The sequence below is a fragment of the Grus americana genome, chromosome 18, assembly GCF_028858705.1.
Source record: "Grus americana isolate bGruAme1 chromosome 18, bGruAme1.mat, whole genome shotgun sequence".
NCBI lineage: Eukaryota > Metazoa > Chordata > Aves > Gruiformes > Gruidae > Grus > Grus americana.
The window spans coordinates 5,621,728-5,640,994 of record NC_072869.1 but is presented as its reverse complement, the minus strand read 5'-3'; the positions used below and the strand labels follow the sequence as shown (position 1 = coordinate 5,640,994).

General features: G+C 41.1%; 1 protein-coding gene across 4 annotated transcripts in view; it reads left to right on the top strand.

Moving 5' to 3' along the window:
• The first annotated feature begins 360 nt into the window (after positions 1-360).
• The window catches only part of TOM1L1 (target of myb1 like 1 membrane trafficking protein), a 28,155-nt gene continuing 9,248 nt past the window's right edge, over positions 361-19,267 (top strand). For 2 of the 4 annotated variants that reach the window (XM_054846485.1, XM_054846483.1), the window contains exons 1-9: positions 362-1,092; positions 1,288-1,372; positions 3,645-3,723; positions 9,522-9,671; positions 10,104-10,223; positions 11,790-11,897; positions 12,575-12,691; positions 16,174-16,307; positions 18,757-18,817. In XM_054846485.1, the coding sequence (XP_054702460.1) occupies positions 1,035-1,092; positions 1,288-1,372; positions 3,645-3,723; positions 9,522-9,671; positions 10,104-10,223; positions 11,790-11,897; positions 12,575-12,691; positions 16,174-16,307; positions 18,757-18,817 (912 nt within the window). In that variant the 5' untranslated portion in view covers positions 362-1,034. Of the gene's footprint in view, positions 1,093-1,287; positions 1,373-3,644; positions 3,724-9,521; positions 9,672-10,103; positions 10,224-11,789; positions 11,898-12,574; positions 12,692-16,173; positions 16,308-18,756; positions 18,818-19,267 lie in introns of all 4 variants that reach the window. The other 2 variants (XM_054846484.1, XM_054846486.1) reach the window with 2 other exon arrangements.

Below are 19,267 nucleotides of genomic sequence, written 5' to 3'. Positions count from 1 at the left end.
GGAGCAGTGGTCAGCCTCAGTGATGTCATAGCGGTGGATGCTGCAGTTTGAAATGTGTCTGCACACAGCGTGTGTGCAGTATGGTGTAGCAGAAGTCACTCTCACTGCGTTTGCAGTCTTCTTTTAAATTAATTGTATGTAATCAATTTAACCAGCAAATTGCATCAGGTATCAGTTTAAAAGTGTACATTCTATTTTGCTGCGTTCGAAAAGCCTGATTTTCGGCGGTCTCATACCTGAAGTGAAGGTCTTAACGCTTGTATCGTGGAGCTGATCGTTTGAAGTCAGTTCTGCTATAAAAAGTTCTTCAAAACACTTGAAAAGACAAAATGACCATCGGCCTTCTGTGCCGCTGAACAGATCCGGGGGGGTGAGTGTTACAAGGCAGGTATTTTTTCCCCTTTCCGCTGAAGTTAACCTAAGTTTCCACGTCACAGGTGCCAACAGGCAGGTTGGAGCCCCGGGGCAGGTTCCAGCTTTGCCTTACGAAATGCCAGGTTTCTCACGATTTCAGCTACTAAGTCCCATTTAGGAGATGGCTGAGGGACCTCTGAGTTTGCCGTGAGCGGGGGCGGGGGTGCGTCCCGTCACACGTTAAATTCTGGCCAAGGAGCAGAAAAAGGGGGACGTGGCTACGTTGTCCCGCGTGGAAGTCAGCGCGGTGCTTTGGGTCCCGGACAGAGGTGCCGGGGGTGCGGGGCTCACCCGTCCGTGAGGCGCAGCCGTGAGGGGCCGGGCTGCCGGAGCCCCCGGGGCGGGTTACCCCTCCGGCGGGGCCGCGCTCCGGGCCCGGGCTGCTCCCGTCACGGCGTTAGCGCTTTCCCCGCCGCGCGGCGCGGACAGAAGCGCTGTGGTGCTGCGGGGCGCCCCGGCCCGCACGTGATCAGCAACGAGGAGCCGCGACGGCACCTGGAGGCGGCTCCGCCCCAGTCCCAGGAAGGGAGCGACCAGTGGGGCGGGAGGGGAGCGGCCGGATCCGGCGGGACGGGACGGGGCTGCCCCTCAGAGGCTGCGCGACCCTGCCGGCAGCAGCCATGGCTTTCGGGAAGGCTCCTAAGGACCCCTTCGGCACCGCCGTGGGGAGCCTGGTCGGTGAGTAACGAGGGGCCGCCGCGTCCCGCCCTGCCCCGCAGCCCGCCTGAGGGGAGCCGGGGGGGCGCCGTTTCCCGCCCCGCCGCCCGGGCCGTGAGGGGCGCAGCCGGACGGTGCCTCCCCGCTTTTCCCGCCCGGCCCGGCGGCGCTCGGGGTCCCCGGCCGGCTGTACGGCGGCTCTTCTTGGCCTTTCAGACCGGGCGACGTTTGGAGCGCTGCAAACAGAGGAGTGGGGACAGTTCATGCACATCTGCGACGTGATCAACGCGACGGAGGAGGGGTGAGTGGGCCAGGGGACTGCGGGGGGTCTGGAGGGGGCATCCCGGTGTCAGAGGGACCGACAGTGCCGAGACCTGCCCCCTTCTCCTGTGGGAAATGAGAACAGCCGGTTTTCTGTCTCGGAGGTAGCACCAGCGTTGCTCGAAGGCAGGGCAAAATCGAGCAGGTGGGTGCAATGCATATGTAAAGTTACCCAAACGAAATAGCAGCAGGGAACAGGTATCTTCAGTTCCTAGGGAAGAGTTTTGCCTGTCTTGGAGCCTTATGCTGAGCCATCAGGACTTGTAGGGATTGGACTTGTAGGCCCTTCCCCACAGACAGGTGCTAGGGAAAGGTGATAATGTAGGTTTCTCACCAGAGTCCAACATATTGCGTGTAACCCGCACCGCTTGTCAGGCTGAGCGGGTACCCCTGTGCTCTGCAAAACTCAGCCTGGAAAAAGACCTTGACCATTTGGTTGTCTTCAACACTGTTTAAAACTTGGTGCTTTTAACTTTGTCAGAGTTCCCTACTATGCAATTTCTTAGCCAACCTACATTACAGCAGGAGTGAAACGATGGCTGGGTTTCTGTTCAGTGGGATCTGTTGTATCAATGCGTGTACCCGGGGCTCCTGGGACAGAAGTGGCCTCTGGCATTGAACGACCACATTGTGGTTTGCTCAGCCCCTTGCTGCTTTGTGCTTTCTCATTCCCACCTGTAAAAGGGGGAGAACGAAATTTGTTCTCATGTAAAGTCTGCTTGAGCATTGTATTGCAAGAACTCGCTGGTAACAGCGGTGTATTTTAACACCGACTGGAGAGCTTTCTCCAGGAGAATGAGGTGTGCCTTAGTTTCTGCACAAGTATCTTCTTTTATATCAGTTTTTCCTTCTTTCATTTTTTTGGATCCCACAGTCACCCCTGGCTCTTAGATCTTGGAAGGTCAGTAATAACTGTAAGCAACAGTACGCTTTGACACACAGCGTTAGTTTTTATGCGGAGCTTCTATGCAACAGAGCTTTTTTTTAATAAACTATTTCCTCTTGTGCACAGCTTATGCTTACAGAGGAACTCCGTATAACTTCCTCCTAGGCAACTACTACTAGTCACAGTCTGTAACAGGATACTAGGAACAGCACAACTGCTGTATCTAATTAGGCAAATGGTTATTTTAATGCAATATCCAGCTCCTGACCAGAGCATTTCCAGATGCTTCAGTGAGAGAAGCAAGGAGCGGGAGTGGAATAGTAGTAGTACAGCTTTCTGCAAGGGAAAGTTTTCTCTGCTCTCGTGCTCCCATCCATTGCTTGATGTTTTACTGGTATGACTGGGTATGATTTAGGATTAAGAAAAACAGAGAAATCTCTTTTTTCTGATTAAGTACAACAACATTTAGAGCTGAAAAATGCAGTAATGGTAAATACCCATTCAAATTCATTGATGTTGAAATATTTTCAACAGAGATTTCTTTTTTTTCTTAATGAAATGTTCTATTTGTGCTTGTTGCTTCATCTTAGATTCTAGGGAGATCCTAAAGAGACTTTAGGACTTCTTGTTTTTGTTGATTATGAGCATTGAGCTGGCCCTAATAATTGTACACTATAGATAGCCCATATTAATCCAGCAAAACTGTTTCCCACATGTGATAAGCTTGATACCATCTTCCACCCTTTTCCTCCTACATAGATAGTTAAAAGATATGGGGTGTATATATAGACATCAAAATGACTGGGCTAGAAATGCCACTATCTCTGGGGTGTAATGAGTTGTCCATCCGTACATGGTAATTACTCAGATGAGTTAAAAGCATCCTGCAATTATAAGATTGGAAGTTAGCTAAGACACCCCTACTCCTGACAGTACTCCCAGGAGAATATTTTCTAATTGCATCATACAAGAAAAATAGGTATCAGTCAACTCTTGATACAGCTGGCAATTGTTATTCCCTTTCATAGCAATAAAAGCTAGATAAGTAAATCTATTGTACAACAGTGCAATAACATAATTTTGGAGGATACTTAGCAGAGGAGAATAACTTCTCTGCACAAGTCTCTGGAGTAATGCACAGTCTGCAGTAACAAACCTGATTCACTGCTTTGTTACTCTAGCTCAGTGCTGAAGTGATTTTCTTGAAATCAATAGGGCAATTGCTCTAGTTTTATGTGGGTATAAATACAGGGATGAATTTGGTCCTGTATCTCAGGCCAGTATTTTTGGCTCTTGGATGAAGTTACAAACTAGAAAAACAGTCTAACTTCACTGGTAACTTTTTGTACTTGATTTCTTGTCACAGGCCTAAAGATGCAGTTAAAGCACTAAAGAAAAAGCTTTCAAAAAACTGTAACCATAAGGAGATCAGGCTTACCCTGTCTGTAAGTACAGCTATATTTATATTAATTAGACACTAAGAAGGAAAACATTTTAAACGATAAGGTGGCATGCAAATTATCACTGACACAACTCTCCAGGATGGTTTCTGTCTTTGTTTGTGTGTACAGCACTACCACAGTGCAGATCAAATGGTCTACTGGCGTTTCATAGAGTCCTGGATGATGCAAATTCTTAAATTTATTGTTGTGGTTTGGGGTTGGGTTTTTTTTTTTTTTAAACCTGCACTGTGTAAAAGTACTATAGTTCTTATTTACTCCAGTGACTCCCTCTGTGAGTGCCCCACCTGTTTGTGAAAGATAGAGAGCTTGGGATACTACATAAATGCTACATTTGACTATTCTGTTACCTTGTGGACTGATCTTTGTTAAACTAAGCATGGTATGCAGCGTGGTGGAATGTGCGATACCTGTTTTGTAAAGGTAAGTGTTATCGCGTATAAATGAGAAACTTGACTGAAAGGGTAACAATGGTGAGTTAAGCACGGGAGCAAGATACAGGGTAAGCTACATAAGATTCAGAAGTTGTGACTAAAGGTTGGAGTGGCTGGGAATATCCTCACTTGAGATAACCTGGCCTCCAGAATCTGGCAGTGTTTCCGAACTATTCCAGAGTTTGGGGAAGCGTTGTGATTTCAGTCACTTTAAGATTTACTGGAGTATGTTAACACAGTTCTCTGTTTTCTACCACGCTGATAATGTAGGCAGTACCAGGAAGTTCCTAATACTGTCATAAGTCCAGAGCTCCCCAGTCGAATTGCTCTTGACTAATAGTGCAACTGGGAGGAGAATCGTGCCATTTGCATTTTAAGTTGTTGGAGATTTATGTGTTTGATTATTTGTCTAGAAGTATTTTCTTCACAATTTCCTTTTTAGAGGTTGTAGAGGCCTGTCTGCATTATACTCTGAGTACTATTACTCATGGGCTTGGTATTTGTTGTGCAAAATCGTTATCTATATCAATATGTGCTGAGAAGTGATTAAGGAAGATAGGTGATTGATAGTGTCAAATTGTAGGTCACTTAGAAGTTGCCCAAGTGTCTCCTGACAGATTAGAGATGCAGATAAATGTGTTGAACATACCGATGTATACCTTCAGCTTGTTCCATTTCCGCACTTCTTTCCTGGCTTCCTCCTCCACTGTCTCATGAGTCACCTTTTTCTGTGTCCGATGTGTTTGCATAACAGAAACACTCGGTTTCCGCTGTAATTGCAATCCCCATATCAGATCTTCTTTCTTTCTCCTACAGTCTTTGTGCACCTAGATCCTTCTCTGAATATCTGACACAGTCAACTGGAGTTATGATAACCCAGTGCTTAGATTTAGGAGCCTTTCTTTGGATATTTACTCTGCAGATATACCCAAGGTGACATTATAGTTTAGCTCTTAAGAATGTGAAAGTGGGAGAAGGATCTTTTCAGGTGTATCCAAGGAAGAGCATGATTGTGTTGACTTGGAAGCTCATTGTATTTGCTCGCAGATGGGAGTGTGTACCAGGTTTCAATTATGCTTGTAGTTCAACACTTTCTCACAGCCTCTTTACTGTTCCAGGCCCTTTTCTCCATGTCTGTTCTCACCCACTCACATGTACTCATGTAACCCTGCCTGCCAGGAAATCACATCCTTTTGGCCCAGCTTCTGTTTTCTGACTGCAGGTTTCTTCTCCCTGAGTTCCTTAATTTTTTTTTATTTTTTTTTTTAGTAAGTGCCAACCTTTCTTCTAACTCTCTCTCTTCCTGCCTTTGTTCTTATGTAAGATCTTCCATCCTTGTCTCTCCCTCTGCCCCTGGCTCTTTTCCTTTTTCTGATTTTCTACCAGTACTGCCATCAGTTTAGCATGTGTGAAACCTTTCCTTTGATGACCTCGTTGCTGACCATGTATGACTTTTAACTCCTTTGTTCCCAAATAATTTTTTCTATGCGCTATATCTTCTGGTTTGGGTTCTTGATTGCCCTAATAAAATTGTTCCTATTTCCCATTTGAAATGCTTAGATTGGAATGGCAAATCATTGCAAATGGAACAACAGAAATAATTTTCAATCCCTGAAACATGAGTGCCCACTTTTATTTACTGAACCTTGAAATTCTGGAATTTAATATTTCTAATGAAACTCTTTAAGGAGCTTATTCCCAGAGAATACAAACAGAGGTAAATGTGAAAGTCTTCACCTGACGTACCACAACTACACATGTTAGCCCTGATTCTGTCATCAAGACCTGTTAAATCTCAACAGTGTCTTCCTCCTTCAGGCTTGTAGATGCTTATTTATTTACTTGGAGGGTGAGTGTCAGCTGTATCATGTGTTGGCTATGGCTTGACTTCATGTACTCTGATCTACTGATCTCCCTGGTGCTTGTGAAGTCACATGGATCGAGGTGTATGGGTGTCAGGCCATGGAGTTACTTCATGCACAGTCTTTGATAAAGCCAAGAGATCAGGCTTGGCATGGTGATTTCTCAATCGGAGTGAAGAGGATTAGAACTTTTAGGCAGGAGTCCAACAAAGTGTGTATGTGTTATCTGACTCCTTATTACTAATAGACTTTGCGTACGTAAACTCTGTTTACATAGTGATGAACGCTGAGACACCTCTTCAGTTCTCTCTGTAGATCTCCCTTGGTTTTGAAAAGCATTTACTGCAGTGCCCCTGTTCTGATGCCTGTGAAGTCTGGGGAACTGAACAGCGCATGGGAAGTAATGTATTGAACGTGTCCCTCTCTGTACCAGTGTCCACCTGCACACTCTTGTCTACAAAGCAGTGGGCAGAAATTTAAGATGGAATTATTGTTTCATTTCTGCATACATTGTTGAAAAATATTTTAAAGGAAGTCATTGGTTAGATTTAAATTTTGGAGGTGTTTGGTTTTTTGGGGTTTTTTTGCCTTAGGTTCTTTTCTGGTTTTCTTTTTAATATTCTGTAAGTTTTCGGATGTAAAAAAATTTAGCATAGCAAATGTGGCCTTCAGATTTTCCTTTGTTAAATTAATATTTCACAAAGCAGAGGATGTAAAAAAAAAAAAAAAAGAAAAAAACATGAAAACATGAGAGCGCCCTCCAGTTCCTCAATCAAAAGAGTCCTAGTCAATTTTATTACACTTTCTAGTATATATGGGCAAAGAGGAAAAGAAAAGGACATTGAGACTGAGCAAAAGAAATCCATATTTCAGTGGTTTGTGTGTGTATATATATATTTCTCATTTGAAAAACTCAAGAGTTCTGAAAAATTAGTATTTTTGAAATGCAGAATCTTGGTAAAGTCTACATAGCCACTACATAGTAATTGATGAATGGCAGCTGAAAAAGCTGCGCATACAGGTTTCTTTTAAATGCTGACACTTGGAAATAATGTCTTGCTGTTCAAAAACTCTACTGCATAGACATTGGTTTATGTTTAGTAGAGTGTACTCCTGCAGATGAATTAATGTCTTGTTCCCTTTGAGTCGGAAATACAAAGCAGCAAACTGTCCATCTGTGTTTTCTTGCATTCACCTTAGGTCTGAGAAGTATCCATCACAAAGTACATCCATCCATTACAGCTTTATGGACCATACCTGGCTGCTTTAGATGAATTCTGAGTAAGGTCTCTGTTGCTAAGGAAATTAGCTGACTTTATGCCCACCAACTTCTCCCCTTTTTATTTCTGCCTTAGAGTTTGTCTTTGCCTCTGTTTAGATGCCTTTTATCATTTTAGTTTTGCGTTGCTGTCATGTGAACCTGAGGGCTTTGATTGTGCCATTCATCCTCCTTTTCGCTTAGTGCAGATCTCTTCTCAGCTGGATGTCTGATATCAGCTAGCCTGGAACATAGCATCTCTCAATTCCAACAGTTCTCAGGTCCTGCCCGTCCTTTAGAGGAAGTTTAATGGTTTGGGTGAAGTTAATTAAAACATGTTTCTATTGAGATTCCATTGTGCTATGTGGAGCAGTGGTTGACTTGGCCACCTTGGATCTATTCATTCCAATGGAACTGCTTGGGAAGGTGAAGTCCTATTTGCAATGATAAATTACCATATTGAAATTCTAATGAAAGGTGTTATTAGCATGAAAGTGGCTTGTTCATGAATGGTCCAGTTAAAAATAATTGAGTGAAATTCTTCTTTTTCTTATACCAGCTTAGTTTCGCTTTAAGTGAGTAGGCTGTACCAGCATAATTGAGTGGAGGATCTAGCCCATTAGTTCAGTACTTTCATTCGGAGGGTAAATACTCAGTCCCTTAAGTAGGGAATTAATAATAGGGAGTAGCATACCAAATTTCCCATGCACTGGGTTGAAAATGTTTTACACAGACCATCTTTGAAGTATTGCACAGGCAAATGACTTGGCTTATTAGCATATGTTTCATGTACTCTTTCAAATGAAAAATAATGATTCGAGCCAAGTTTTTTTTGTAATTATCTCTCAGTTAGAACAAAGACTGTGAGACTACTGTACAAAAAACTATCCTGTTTTCATTTCAGCCATATATTTTCTTCCTGTTTTAAACGTCTTCTCCCATAAGTTCCTGATCACACTGGGAGAAAAATCCCCAAGTCCTGAGGCTAGAAAATGAGTTACTAAAATGATTTCAACTTAGTCAAATATTGTCTGCTGTGAATAGGAAAGTATATTTAACCTACTTTTATCAAGATTACAGTAGCATCCTTTAAAACCTGTCTATCCTTTGGAGAATATATCCTATCAGTTGCATGATTCATGGGAAGTTTTTTCTTGAAAACCATGAAATTTTGCAAACTTTTGTTAATTTCTACCCTTTGCTTTCACCTTTCCATCTTCCCTCTTAAATTGGGAGTGAAAGTAAAGATAAGGTTGAAGAGCAAAAAGCACAAGGGCGACCGTTTTTCTTTACATGAGGCTTTGTAGTCCTGTGGTTGATCTCCAGGTTTGAGTCAGGCAAGGTGAGTTCTGTTCCTGACTCTGCACCTGATCTGACTGACCCCCATTTCCTATCAAGAATTGTATTGGCCTGATTTCAGGTGACTGGGACATGGTGACAGCTTTTGATATCTCTTCTGTAAAATGGGAATTGTAATCAACCACCTCCAGCTGTACAAGGGAGAAGTATTATGTCATTATCACATACTGCTGTATTTGATAGGGCAGACATGTTGCTTGCAGGGATCCTACTCTGAGCATTCCAAGCAGAGTTTTGGAAGTAGACTTCTTTCGTGAAGATGAGTCTGACAATTGGAACAATTCAGCTATTCTGTTTCAAATCAATGTGACCTTTAAAATGCATGGAGAAATTGTACTCCGAGCTGTTGAATTTGTTCTTTTCTATTTTTTCATTAACGTCTCACTTCTCATTTACAGGGCCGATTAGAAGAGATGCATTTAGTAATCTTATTTTCTTCTTTTGTAGAGCTCTTCGGAATCTGTCAGAACAGGGTACCTATGTGCTAGGCAGTGAATTAATTCTATTATTGAATCTGTTCAAGTCTGGTTTTAAGCTATGGACAGATTTCATGCTGTTAAGGTACCATATGTTCAGTAACTGTTATGACATGGAAACAAGTGTGACCATACCTTTCTGTTAAAAATAGCATAACTCTGGCTAACATGTTTCATTTTGTATTGTGTAGGTATAATGGTGCACACAGTGAGCTGCTGTTTCCCTGTAGTAACCTCATTGGACATTCTAGTGAGATAGCTGGCAATGATCTGTTCATATCCATTCATACTCTTCCCTAGAACACCTTGGAACAAATTAAACAAAAGGAAACGAAAGCAGGAAGAACCCCAACTTGACTAATACCTATGTAACAGAAGCTTTTTGTGTGTGCAGCTGCTTGACATGTGTATAGAGAACTGTGGCCCAAGATTCCAGTCTTTAGTTGTGAAGAAAGATTTCTGCAAAGACAAGCTGGTGAAACTACTGAATCCAAGATACAATCTGCCGATTGATATGCAGGAGAAAATCTTGACCTTTATCATGGTAAGTCTAGAGTAAGCAGTAAGTGTTTGTCTCTCTGCCATATGGTAAACATTTAATGACGCAGCCCATTTCTGTACTGTAGCATACTCACAGGAACCTCTACCTAAAGCAGACTTTGTTCTTGCTGCTCCTGCTTCATGCAGACTGTCTTCCACAGACTGGAAGACAAAGGGAGAGAACTGGAAAACTGTCAACCTCCACCTTTTAGATTCCCCTCCTAGTCTGTGTATGTGCTCCCTCTGTGGTTGCACTTAGCAAGCAGGATGAGAGGTAACTTTGGAGCTTTCGTGGTTCCTGCTGCTTTGAATGGAGTTAGCGGGAGCGTATGGAGGGAATGACCTGCCTGTAGGGCCACATGTTTTAGAAGTGCTTGTCTGACCCACTGACTGTCCATTTCTGTGACTCTTATTGTTCCTGTTATTTCAAAACTAGACATGGGCTCGAGGTTTCCAAGGAATGGTGGATGTGAGTGAAGTAAAAGAAGTTTATCTAGAATTGCTGAAGAAAGGAGTGGAGTTTCCATCTTCTGATGCCAGCAGAGGGGGACCCAAGGTGGGGATACACAAGCATACTTCATTAACCATTATAAATCAGAAACAGGATGTGTTAATTTTATGAGCTTTGTAGACAAAGAAGGTGTGTTTGTTTTGGTTTGGGTTTGGTTTTTTTTATTTTATTTAAATGCTCCAGGGCAGAATATGACCAGCCTACTTAAGCACATGAGCAGGAATCAGTTTCCTGTAACAGCCAAGTTAACAACAAAGAAACCTGGGCTGTATAATAGTTTATTTTATTTCAAATCACAGCTTAATGAATATGTTCTCAAAAAGGAAGCATCTCTCTTGAGACTTTCAAAGTGTGTGAAGGATTTGGGCACACTGTTTACCTCAAAATGAATGAGAGCCAAGTGCTCCAAACTTGTCAACTTCTGAAAGCCTCAACTGAAATGAGTAAGATTTTCACAAAAACACATGCTGTTCGGAATGTGAGCATTATCTATCTTTAAAATTAAACTGGGAGAGGTAGAAATCTATAAGAAAAGATTATTGTCTATATATCTCTCCAGCTGTTTGCGTATGTCATAGATATCCTTGCGTAGCATCTAGGACATTAAGCATAAGTATGGTTTGAGCATTGGACATCAGCTAAAAATACAGTACATGTTTTAAGGCCATTCTTTCCAGAATTTTTTTCTGTTAGAAGAGTTTTCACTAGAGTTTTGGGAAGCGTGAAAACCATCCACCACTGGGTGGGACTTTGCAATTACAGAATTAGATAGCTATAATCATTGCAGACAGGAATGATTCAAATTTATCCCAAGTTTGATCTGATGATTGAATAGTGGAGTGCACAAAAGCTTATGTATTTAAAGGTTGTTTGTACAACCTGTGTGGAGAATGGTCTCAATAGATAATTATTTTTTTCTTACCACATACATGTGGTATTCTGTCTACCGCATGTACCTGCCAATTAAAATCAGTGGCAAACCTTCTGTTGATCTCAGAAACAGCAGACCTGAACACAGCTTTTAGCTCAGTCGCTAGGAATTGAAGGACTTGAAGTGTGTAGTCTTGTGCAGGTTAGGTTTTGGATTTGGATTTTTTATAGCAGTCAGTTCAAATGCAATGCAAGTGAAGCTCTCTGCAGATGTGTTCCAGCTTTTTGATCCAGAAGACCTTTGTAGTTTATCTTCTGCAGAGACCCAGACTTAACCTTCCAACCTTTCCGCTGCCTCCAAGTGTGATCACATTCTAAACTATCCTTCACTGTAAAATTGCAGTGGCACTTTGGGAAGGACTCTTGGCTGTTAGGTGGCTTAAGAGATCAAGGAGCTAGCAGTTCTTCGGTTCTTAGCCATTCCTACTTTATCCTGTGATGGAATTACTTGCAAGCACATTTAAATGATATCTGAATTCCAAGCTTTGTTTCGTTACAAAAGAGCCATTGGATTTATTCTTGTAAATAGACCTTGCTCAACAAATTCCCTGGGAGTGTTGATTATGAGACAGCTAATGCCCAGTTGTCTAGTCTGACGAAGATGTTTTGTAGCGCTCTCATCTGGGTATCTGTTTCATTTCTTTTATTAAGCCCAAACTCTGCTCTTTTGTCTTTCTGCAGACTTCATCTCTGCCTTCTACAAAGACATCACCATCTTCTACTAATCCTGCAAAATGTTCCTTATTACCTCTTCCCACAGGCCCAACATTATTGTTGACTCCTGAGCAGGTGCAGTACTACAGGTTTAGAGGGGGGCGAATCCACTTGAAATGTACTGGTAATGTGTGATCTCAACAATCTGGGTGCGTAGACCGCTGGAAGGGACCATCAGTTAAAGTGGCATAGCTCTGTATTCATGGTTTTAGGTTTGTTCTCCTGAAGGTGTTTTATATGGTGGTGTGTTGAAGCAAAGTAGGCAGAAGTGAATTTGATAAATGCCAGGCTGTACCCCAACCAGAAAGTGGAATCATTTACTCAAGCATGAGAATATCTAATGATATCTTATGATGTTGTTATGCAAATTGATAAAAGTTACTTCAAAGATAAGTGAGAAAGCCAAACTTACTTTTGCATCAGACTTATGTGAAGAGATTATTATAAAAAGCAGAAAGGAAAGGACAGTTCCCTTCCATTCCTGCTTGGTCTGTAGGTAACTAAAAAGAATAACAGTAACATTAGTGTGAGGGATTAACTCTATCTAGTACTATCAGACTTGGGTCTTAGTTTGATTGCACATATAAAAGCTGAGCTAATTCCATTCTCTTTCATGGCATGTCACTGGAGTAAAATAATGCTAATTAGGCCCATATTATACCTAATGGGGAAAGAAAGTGCATATTAGATGTAAGAATTATTCTGCTCACTCTGTTCACCTACACAACATTCTGTCGTGTTGAATCCAACAGATTGGGAAACTGTACAGTGAACTGGATATGGCAAAAATGAATGTGAGAGTCATGTCATCAATATTAAAAGAAAATGTTCCTGGCTCTGAAAATCCAGATGATATGAATCTTTTACAGGTATGCAATAATTCATTGGTAGGGGCTGTTGGTTTGGTTTGATCAAAGTTGATTTTAAAATATGCTGTATCCTTTCTTTTAACATCTGGATTCAGATTGCCAAATGGAATCCGACGACAGGTTTCTATCTCTGGTTTTGCTCAGCTTTCTCTTGTCTCCTTCACCTTCCCCTGACATCTAGATAGTCAGGAAAGGACAATACAGCTTGCAATGCAAATTTAAGCTCTAGGGAATTCCAAGGGCAGAGGAATTTCATAATGGAGTGTTCTCTGTTAAGCGTGTTCTGTCAAACAGCCCCGAGAACATTCCAGTTGAATGCAGTTGCCGTGTGGGGAAAACAGATGATGACACAGTCTCTCTCTCTCTCATATCCGTCCTGGTGTTTTCAGTGCTCTCTTTATTATTAACAGTACCTTAAAGGCAGACTGAAGGCCAGTGAAGAATATGAAGCATTGGTTTTATGTGTGTGACCTCAAAGATTGGGAGCTTGCTGTGTTATAGATGAATCCACGTGCTCTTAAAGTGTAGCCTGAAGGAGAAGTGTATTGCAATAGTCCAGTTTGGATTTGACATTGAACATGCAGACATTATTCCTTCTGTGATGTCATTTCTTTTACTTGCTTGTGCTGTATTTTCTGTTTTAGAAATTAAAAATGCAGTATTACTTTAGCATTTCAATAGTGACCTGTGTCAATGGACATTTTTCTGTTTCATATTGCCTGCAAGAATTCAAAAAGCTTTTATCACATCCTTCTGTTTCTAAACTTACCTCCTGAACTTCTATGATGAGGAAGCATTTTTGGTAATTTGTCAGCATTAAATGTGTTGGAGAACTGATCTACTTTTTGCAAGCCTTTGGTGTGCTTCTCTTGCCCAGTGGAGAATTTTTCCTTCGCAAGGAACCCTTGTTGAGTGCTGTTGGTTTGCCTTCAAGTTTGTGCTGTTCAGCTGTGTCCGTTTATGGATTGGTTTACAACTGGAGGTGAAATATGGGGACGTAGCAGTAGTTTGCCATCTTTAATGACAGGCAGCGCTGCTGGTCTGGAGGAAACAGGAGACGGACGCAATCTCTTGGTGTTTTTTGCTCCCCTGGAAATCGTTTGCATCTCCAACATTCTCTCTTTTGCAGAGATTTGTGGAACTACAAGTCCAAGGAGGAAGGGTCTGCAAAGTGTAGACTTTAAACATGGGCAAATAGCTGTTGCAATAGATTGCAGAGGGCTTGCTTTGTCTGGGCTAAAGGATTGAGGTTGTTCCAGCCATGGATGCCACCTGAGCAGCTTTACTTCTGTAGTGCTGTGGTCACCAGGGAGGTTGCCAAGGTGCAAACTGGCCTTGACTTAACCAGACAGTGAAAGATACCCCAGGTAGGAGAATACCCTGGTTTAATATACTTGGCCACCTCTGTCCAGTCCGTGGCAAGGTAAGTGTTTCTGGTTGCAAAACAGGAAAAGCATGTCTTTCATTTCCTGTCTCCTACTATGGCCCTTCTGCACGTGGGCGCACAGATTAGGTTGCCCACAGTAAACCGGTGGATTCTTATTGACACTCCCAGTAATAAAATTGTTGGCAAAAGTTTGAGGACAGGGTGTGGAGTTCCCATTTGTGGGAGAGTGACTAAAAACTCATTCCTTCTATGTTAATTTCACTGTTGTTCTTTCTGTTCTTTTCCCTGTACACTGAGTGGTATGAAGCATCAAGCATGGCTAGCCTGTTCCTTTAACAATGTTTAATGTTCCCTTCTGTTTGTGGATCTATCTGGATTGCTAGAATTCGGCTTTTGTTGTCAGGGAACAAAGTCCTTTTTTAAAAGAGCTGCTTGTTTAGGCTTTGAGTGAGTAGGAGACATTAATTTCAGTCCTTCTGACTGTTGGGAGTCTCTCAATAAAAACTGTAACAACGTAAACTTTATCAGTGCAACGTATTTTCAGTTCTGTAGCTTCATTAGTGGCTAGGCTCCTCCCTTTCTCCACCCTGTTTTGAACAAGGCTTAAGATAGCAGATCTCGCTTGAAATATTGTGCTGACTGGTAACAGTAGTTAAAGAATAGCCAAAGCTCAGTATCAGCCAAGAAGAGTAACTTTTGTACTGGGTGGTGAATACACATACTTGATGAACATGCAGGAATTTGGGTCCAGATCATCAGCTGGTAAGAATTAGTACAAATTCATTGGAGTCACCGGTGATTGTTATACCAGCTGGTAGTCCATCATTGTAAAACTCCAGTTTTCAAGATGTAGGACCATATGCATCATTGTGGGTAGGAGGAAAACCTAGCAAATCCGTGCTTGAAATGAGCATCTCAATTTCCTTCTCTATTGAATATTGATATATACAAAGGAGCTGGTCTGCTTGTATAATGAGTCATAAGAAATATACATTTTTTTTTTTAAATGCAGATCTGATAGTAAAGTGTGGAGTTGGAGAGGTTTTAAATTTAAGTACAGACATTAAACTGAATACATTTTTGTGTGTTTTATCCTGGGCTATGAAGATACAGTACTGGAAGGTACAGTACTCTGTAATCCTTATGCAGATTTGGCAGAGAAGCACAAAATTTCTTTTTACATAAATAAAATAATTTTTTTACATGAAGTATAAGTTTTTGAGGGAAAAATGAGATCACTTTGAAAATAATACCAGAGCAATTTCTGAATAGCAGTGTGCAAATAGAGTCATTTCCCCTCTCCTCCTTTTTCTTTCCTTAAGCAGAGCCAACCAGCATTTGCAAATGCACTGTGGGGGGGGGGGGGGGGAAAGTTGGCTGAGTTGAAGTTCCTGTTGCTAAAGAATTTGTTTCTTTGAACATGCAAAATCTGCCATGGAGTGGAATATAAATAAACTGTCTTTCATTTCAACTGGCAATAATGCAAAATTCTGCTCAATAAACTCTCATAAATCTCCTGTCAGCTGATTCTGCTAGGTTTGTGTTACTTTGTCAAAAAGCGCATAGACTAAGTGTATCCAAACTTCCCCACTTAAGGGAATAGTTAGAGCTAGAGACTTGTGTCACAGAGCACTTCTGTCCTTTAGTCTGCTATTGTCTTGTCTTCAAGCAGATGTTGAACAGGATCACATCCATGTGAAGTATCCTGCTGAGTTTAATCAGCTTCAAACAGGATCAAATCAAATTTGCCCTGCATTACCCAGAGGGGTCTTTGTTATTTTGCAATTTGCAATTTAGGCTTTAGAGACAGATAGATCTTTAGAAATAAAGGTGAGTCAAGACGTAGGGATTGGGTAGGGGTAGGAGTGCTGGCTGTGATGATAGGAGTTGTCAGACTGCCTTGCAGAGATCAAAGACATGAAAATTATGCTATTCGCAATGTTTGGTATGCGTGCAGTTTGTGTAAATTAGGGAATGTTACCCATGAGTCTGCAGTGCTCAAGTCTTTATCATTCTTCTCCAGAATGGACAAATTGGGAGACCACAGTTACGATTTGGTGGTTTTTTGGTTTTTTTTTTTCCCTGCCTTGGGCAGAAACTGTATAAGACCTGTCGGATGATGCAGGAGAGGATCATGGAATTGTTGGTGACAGTGGAGAATGAAGATGTGATAGTTGAGTTAATACAAGTAAATGAAGATCTGAATAATGTCCTCCTGGGACATGAAAGGTAAGTACAGGGTGTCTCTCCTCACGTTTGGTATCCTAACTGAATAAGTGCACTTAATGGACATAGACAGTCTCTATGTCTAACGTGTCTAATGTTGGTCCTCCACAAGGAGACAGATTTTATCCTTAAATCCAGAAAAGAAATGTGATTGCAAAAAAGAGAAAATTAAGTATTTGCCTTTTCCTAAACACTTGAAAAATTATTCATAAAGGTAGTTGGAAAACTATTAGAATGGGGTAAAACAAGTTAACAGCATAGACAGGAAATCAGATGGAGGCACACAAACAAAAATCATTTTGAAATTCGATATTCCTTTTTGGCAGTGCACAATGAATTTATCATCAGTCTGCTACAAACCCTTTGGTAGTGGTGATGGTCCTTATCTCTGTTAAGTGTATATGCTTCCAGGAAAGAATACTTGTTCTCCTTTCTAAACAACTTTGACAGCTTTACTGCAGAAATCGGCCACAGAATAGCGTTCTGCCTCATTGCATGCTTAAGAGAGTCACTTGCTTTTCTCAACTGGATTGAAACACGCTGTTCTACTTGTCTTAGAGCAGAAAATGGAAGCACTGCAGTGCTTGTGTTGACATCTTGTGTATTTGTTTATTATGTCATTGGTAGCATGACTAGATGCTAGCAAAACTGAAATTTGTTTTGAACTCAAAATTTCAGTATTATCCCCCAAAATACCACATGAGTATGCTCATGGAGAGTATTCTGGTTTAATAGGAACTAGCCTTCCATGTTAAGTAGTTGATTTCCTCCATGACTAAGAAATGTTCTAGAAATCATTATGCATCAAGTGCTATGGTTCATGATTAAATTTAGCAGATTTAGAGAATTTAGTTATCTTTTCTTTCTGGTCCTCTTCTGAATTCTGCGCTGAAAATATCACTAATCCAAGTGTCATGGCACAAACTTTGGGCCTAATCTTGACAACATTTAGTTTTCATTTAAATCTTACATCTACAGCAGTGTTGTTATATTTTACGATAACTGCCTTGAAAGAATTGTGTGCTCACTTCTCACTTTAGGAAGTTTTTAATTTTAGTAAAGCAAAAATAGAGTTCTGTTCAGCTTCTTGAAATCCATTGAAGTCAGCTATGGGCTTATATTTTTGTTAATGACTGGTGAACACTGGCAAGGCCAAGAACCTTCGAACTATGAATAGTAGCTTGTGGGTATAATTCAGCAAATTCCTTATGAAAGACTTAGCTGGTGATTGAAGGAGCAATTAATTGGCCATTGTGAAACTGGAGAGAAAACTACTGCGTTTTAGTACTATAATGTTATGGTTTATATGTAATGAGTCTTCCTGGGTGCAGATGCATTGTGCTTTAGAGCTGATAGTATTAAAATGTATTTGGTTAATGTTTGCTGCAGATTCTTTCTTTAGAACTCCCTCTGAATGATGAGATGTGTGAAGGACAAACTGACTTTAACTAGCTGCATCTGTTTCATACTATGTGTATTGTTTACAGACGAGTCATACTGCATTCTCTGTTTCTGATTATTAATGCCGAGTCCAAATTAAACCAGGAGCAATCACCATTGTGCTATGAACTGGCCTCCTGTATGTAACAATGACTCCCTCTAGTGGCTCTAGCAACTTTTCTGTTCTTCCTGTATTTTGGATAAATATTTTATGTTCTGCAGTTAGAAAGGTTTGGTGTTTTCCCTTCTGTTCCTCCCTGCATATATACTATCTTTGTGTTACTGTCTTTGTGGGTCTCACTAGTATGATAACCCTGAATAGCAAATGCAGTTGTGTAGACAGTCTCGTGTCCATACCACTTTACCACTTGGAGCTCTTACTTCTGAATCAGATTGACCTTATGGATGCTGAATATCCCTTGACTGGGTCTCCTCTGGACCCAATATAGCACTGTTAGGACTCCTAGTACCTAAATATTTATGCAGGTGGATTTTTTGTTTTCCTTTTTATAAAAAAATATTTCAAATGCCTGCACTACTGAAGGATGTGTACCAGAATAGGCCTGTGGTTTGTCCTGAGATGGCATGAGGGAATGTGGGGGCCTCTGAGCACAGAAGGCTTCCTAGGACTCAGTTGGAAGAGTGTTTTGTGCAGGAGCAGCCAGATTTGGCACTGTGTGTGTTCACAGTTACCTATCTGGCATGAACAGAGATAAACATTACTGTCAGCTGTACCTTGGTTTTGTTTTGGATGAAACAGATGCCTGTCTCCAAAAGTGAGCCCAAGAACAAACTAACGTGTTAGTATAGGTGATCAGGGAACTGCAGCCCTGGAGAAGAGTGAGTCAAATTGCTGGTGCAGGGACAAATGCCCCAGAGAAAAGCACCTGTAGTGCTTGTTTGGCACCTCTGGAGTCTTTTGATAATGAAACTTTGATTATAGCTGTTTTCATATTCTTATGAATGGCATCACAGAAAAGTAAGAATGAACATTTAACTGCAACTTCAACAGGTTCTCTCGAAATAGAGTTCGTTTTTTGGAGAATCAGAGAATACAACGGGAGCGCACAGAGGTGAGTAATTATAGATGAACTCGTGAACTGCAGGACTGTAAACTTTCCTTTTTCTGTTCATTGTGAAAAATACACTTTGATATATGCAGAATTTTATTCTCTAGTTGAAACATACAGGAGACAGCAGGCTGATACTATTATCAATTTTTCTAAAGTATGACTTGCAGAATTTCATGCAAATTCATGTAACTAAAGTAGCAAATAATGTCAAATTTAAGATGAAAGCTTGGTCAGGAAAAATGAGAGAGGGGTCTATTCAAATGCTTGTTTATTACCTCTACAGCTAAGCATTATTGTCTGCCATAGACAAAATGAGGAACCATAATGTTTCTTTTCATTTGTTCTCTGTTAAGCATTTATAGACTGAAATACTATTACACTATCAGAATTCACGATGTTTTTTTGAGTCAAAGCTTTTTCTAAATTGTGAATAATGGCTTGTAGCAAATC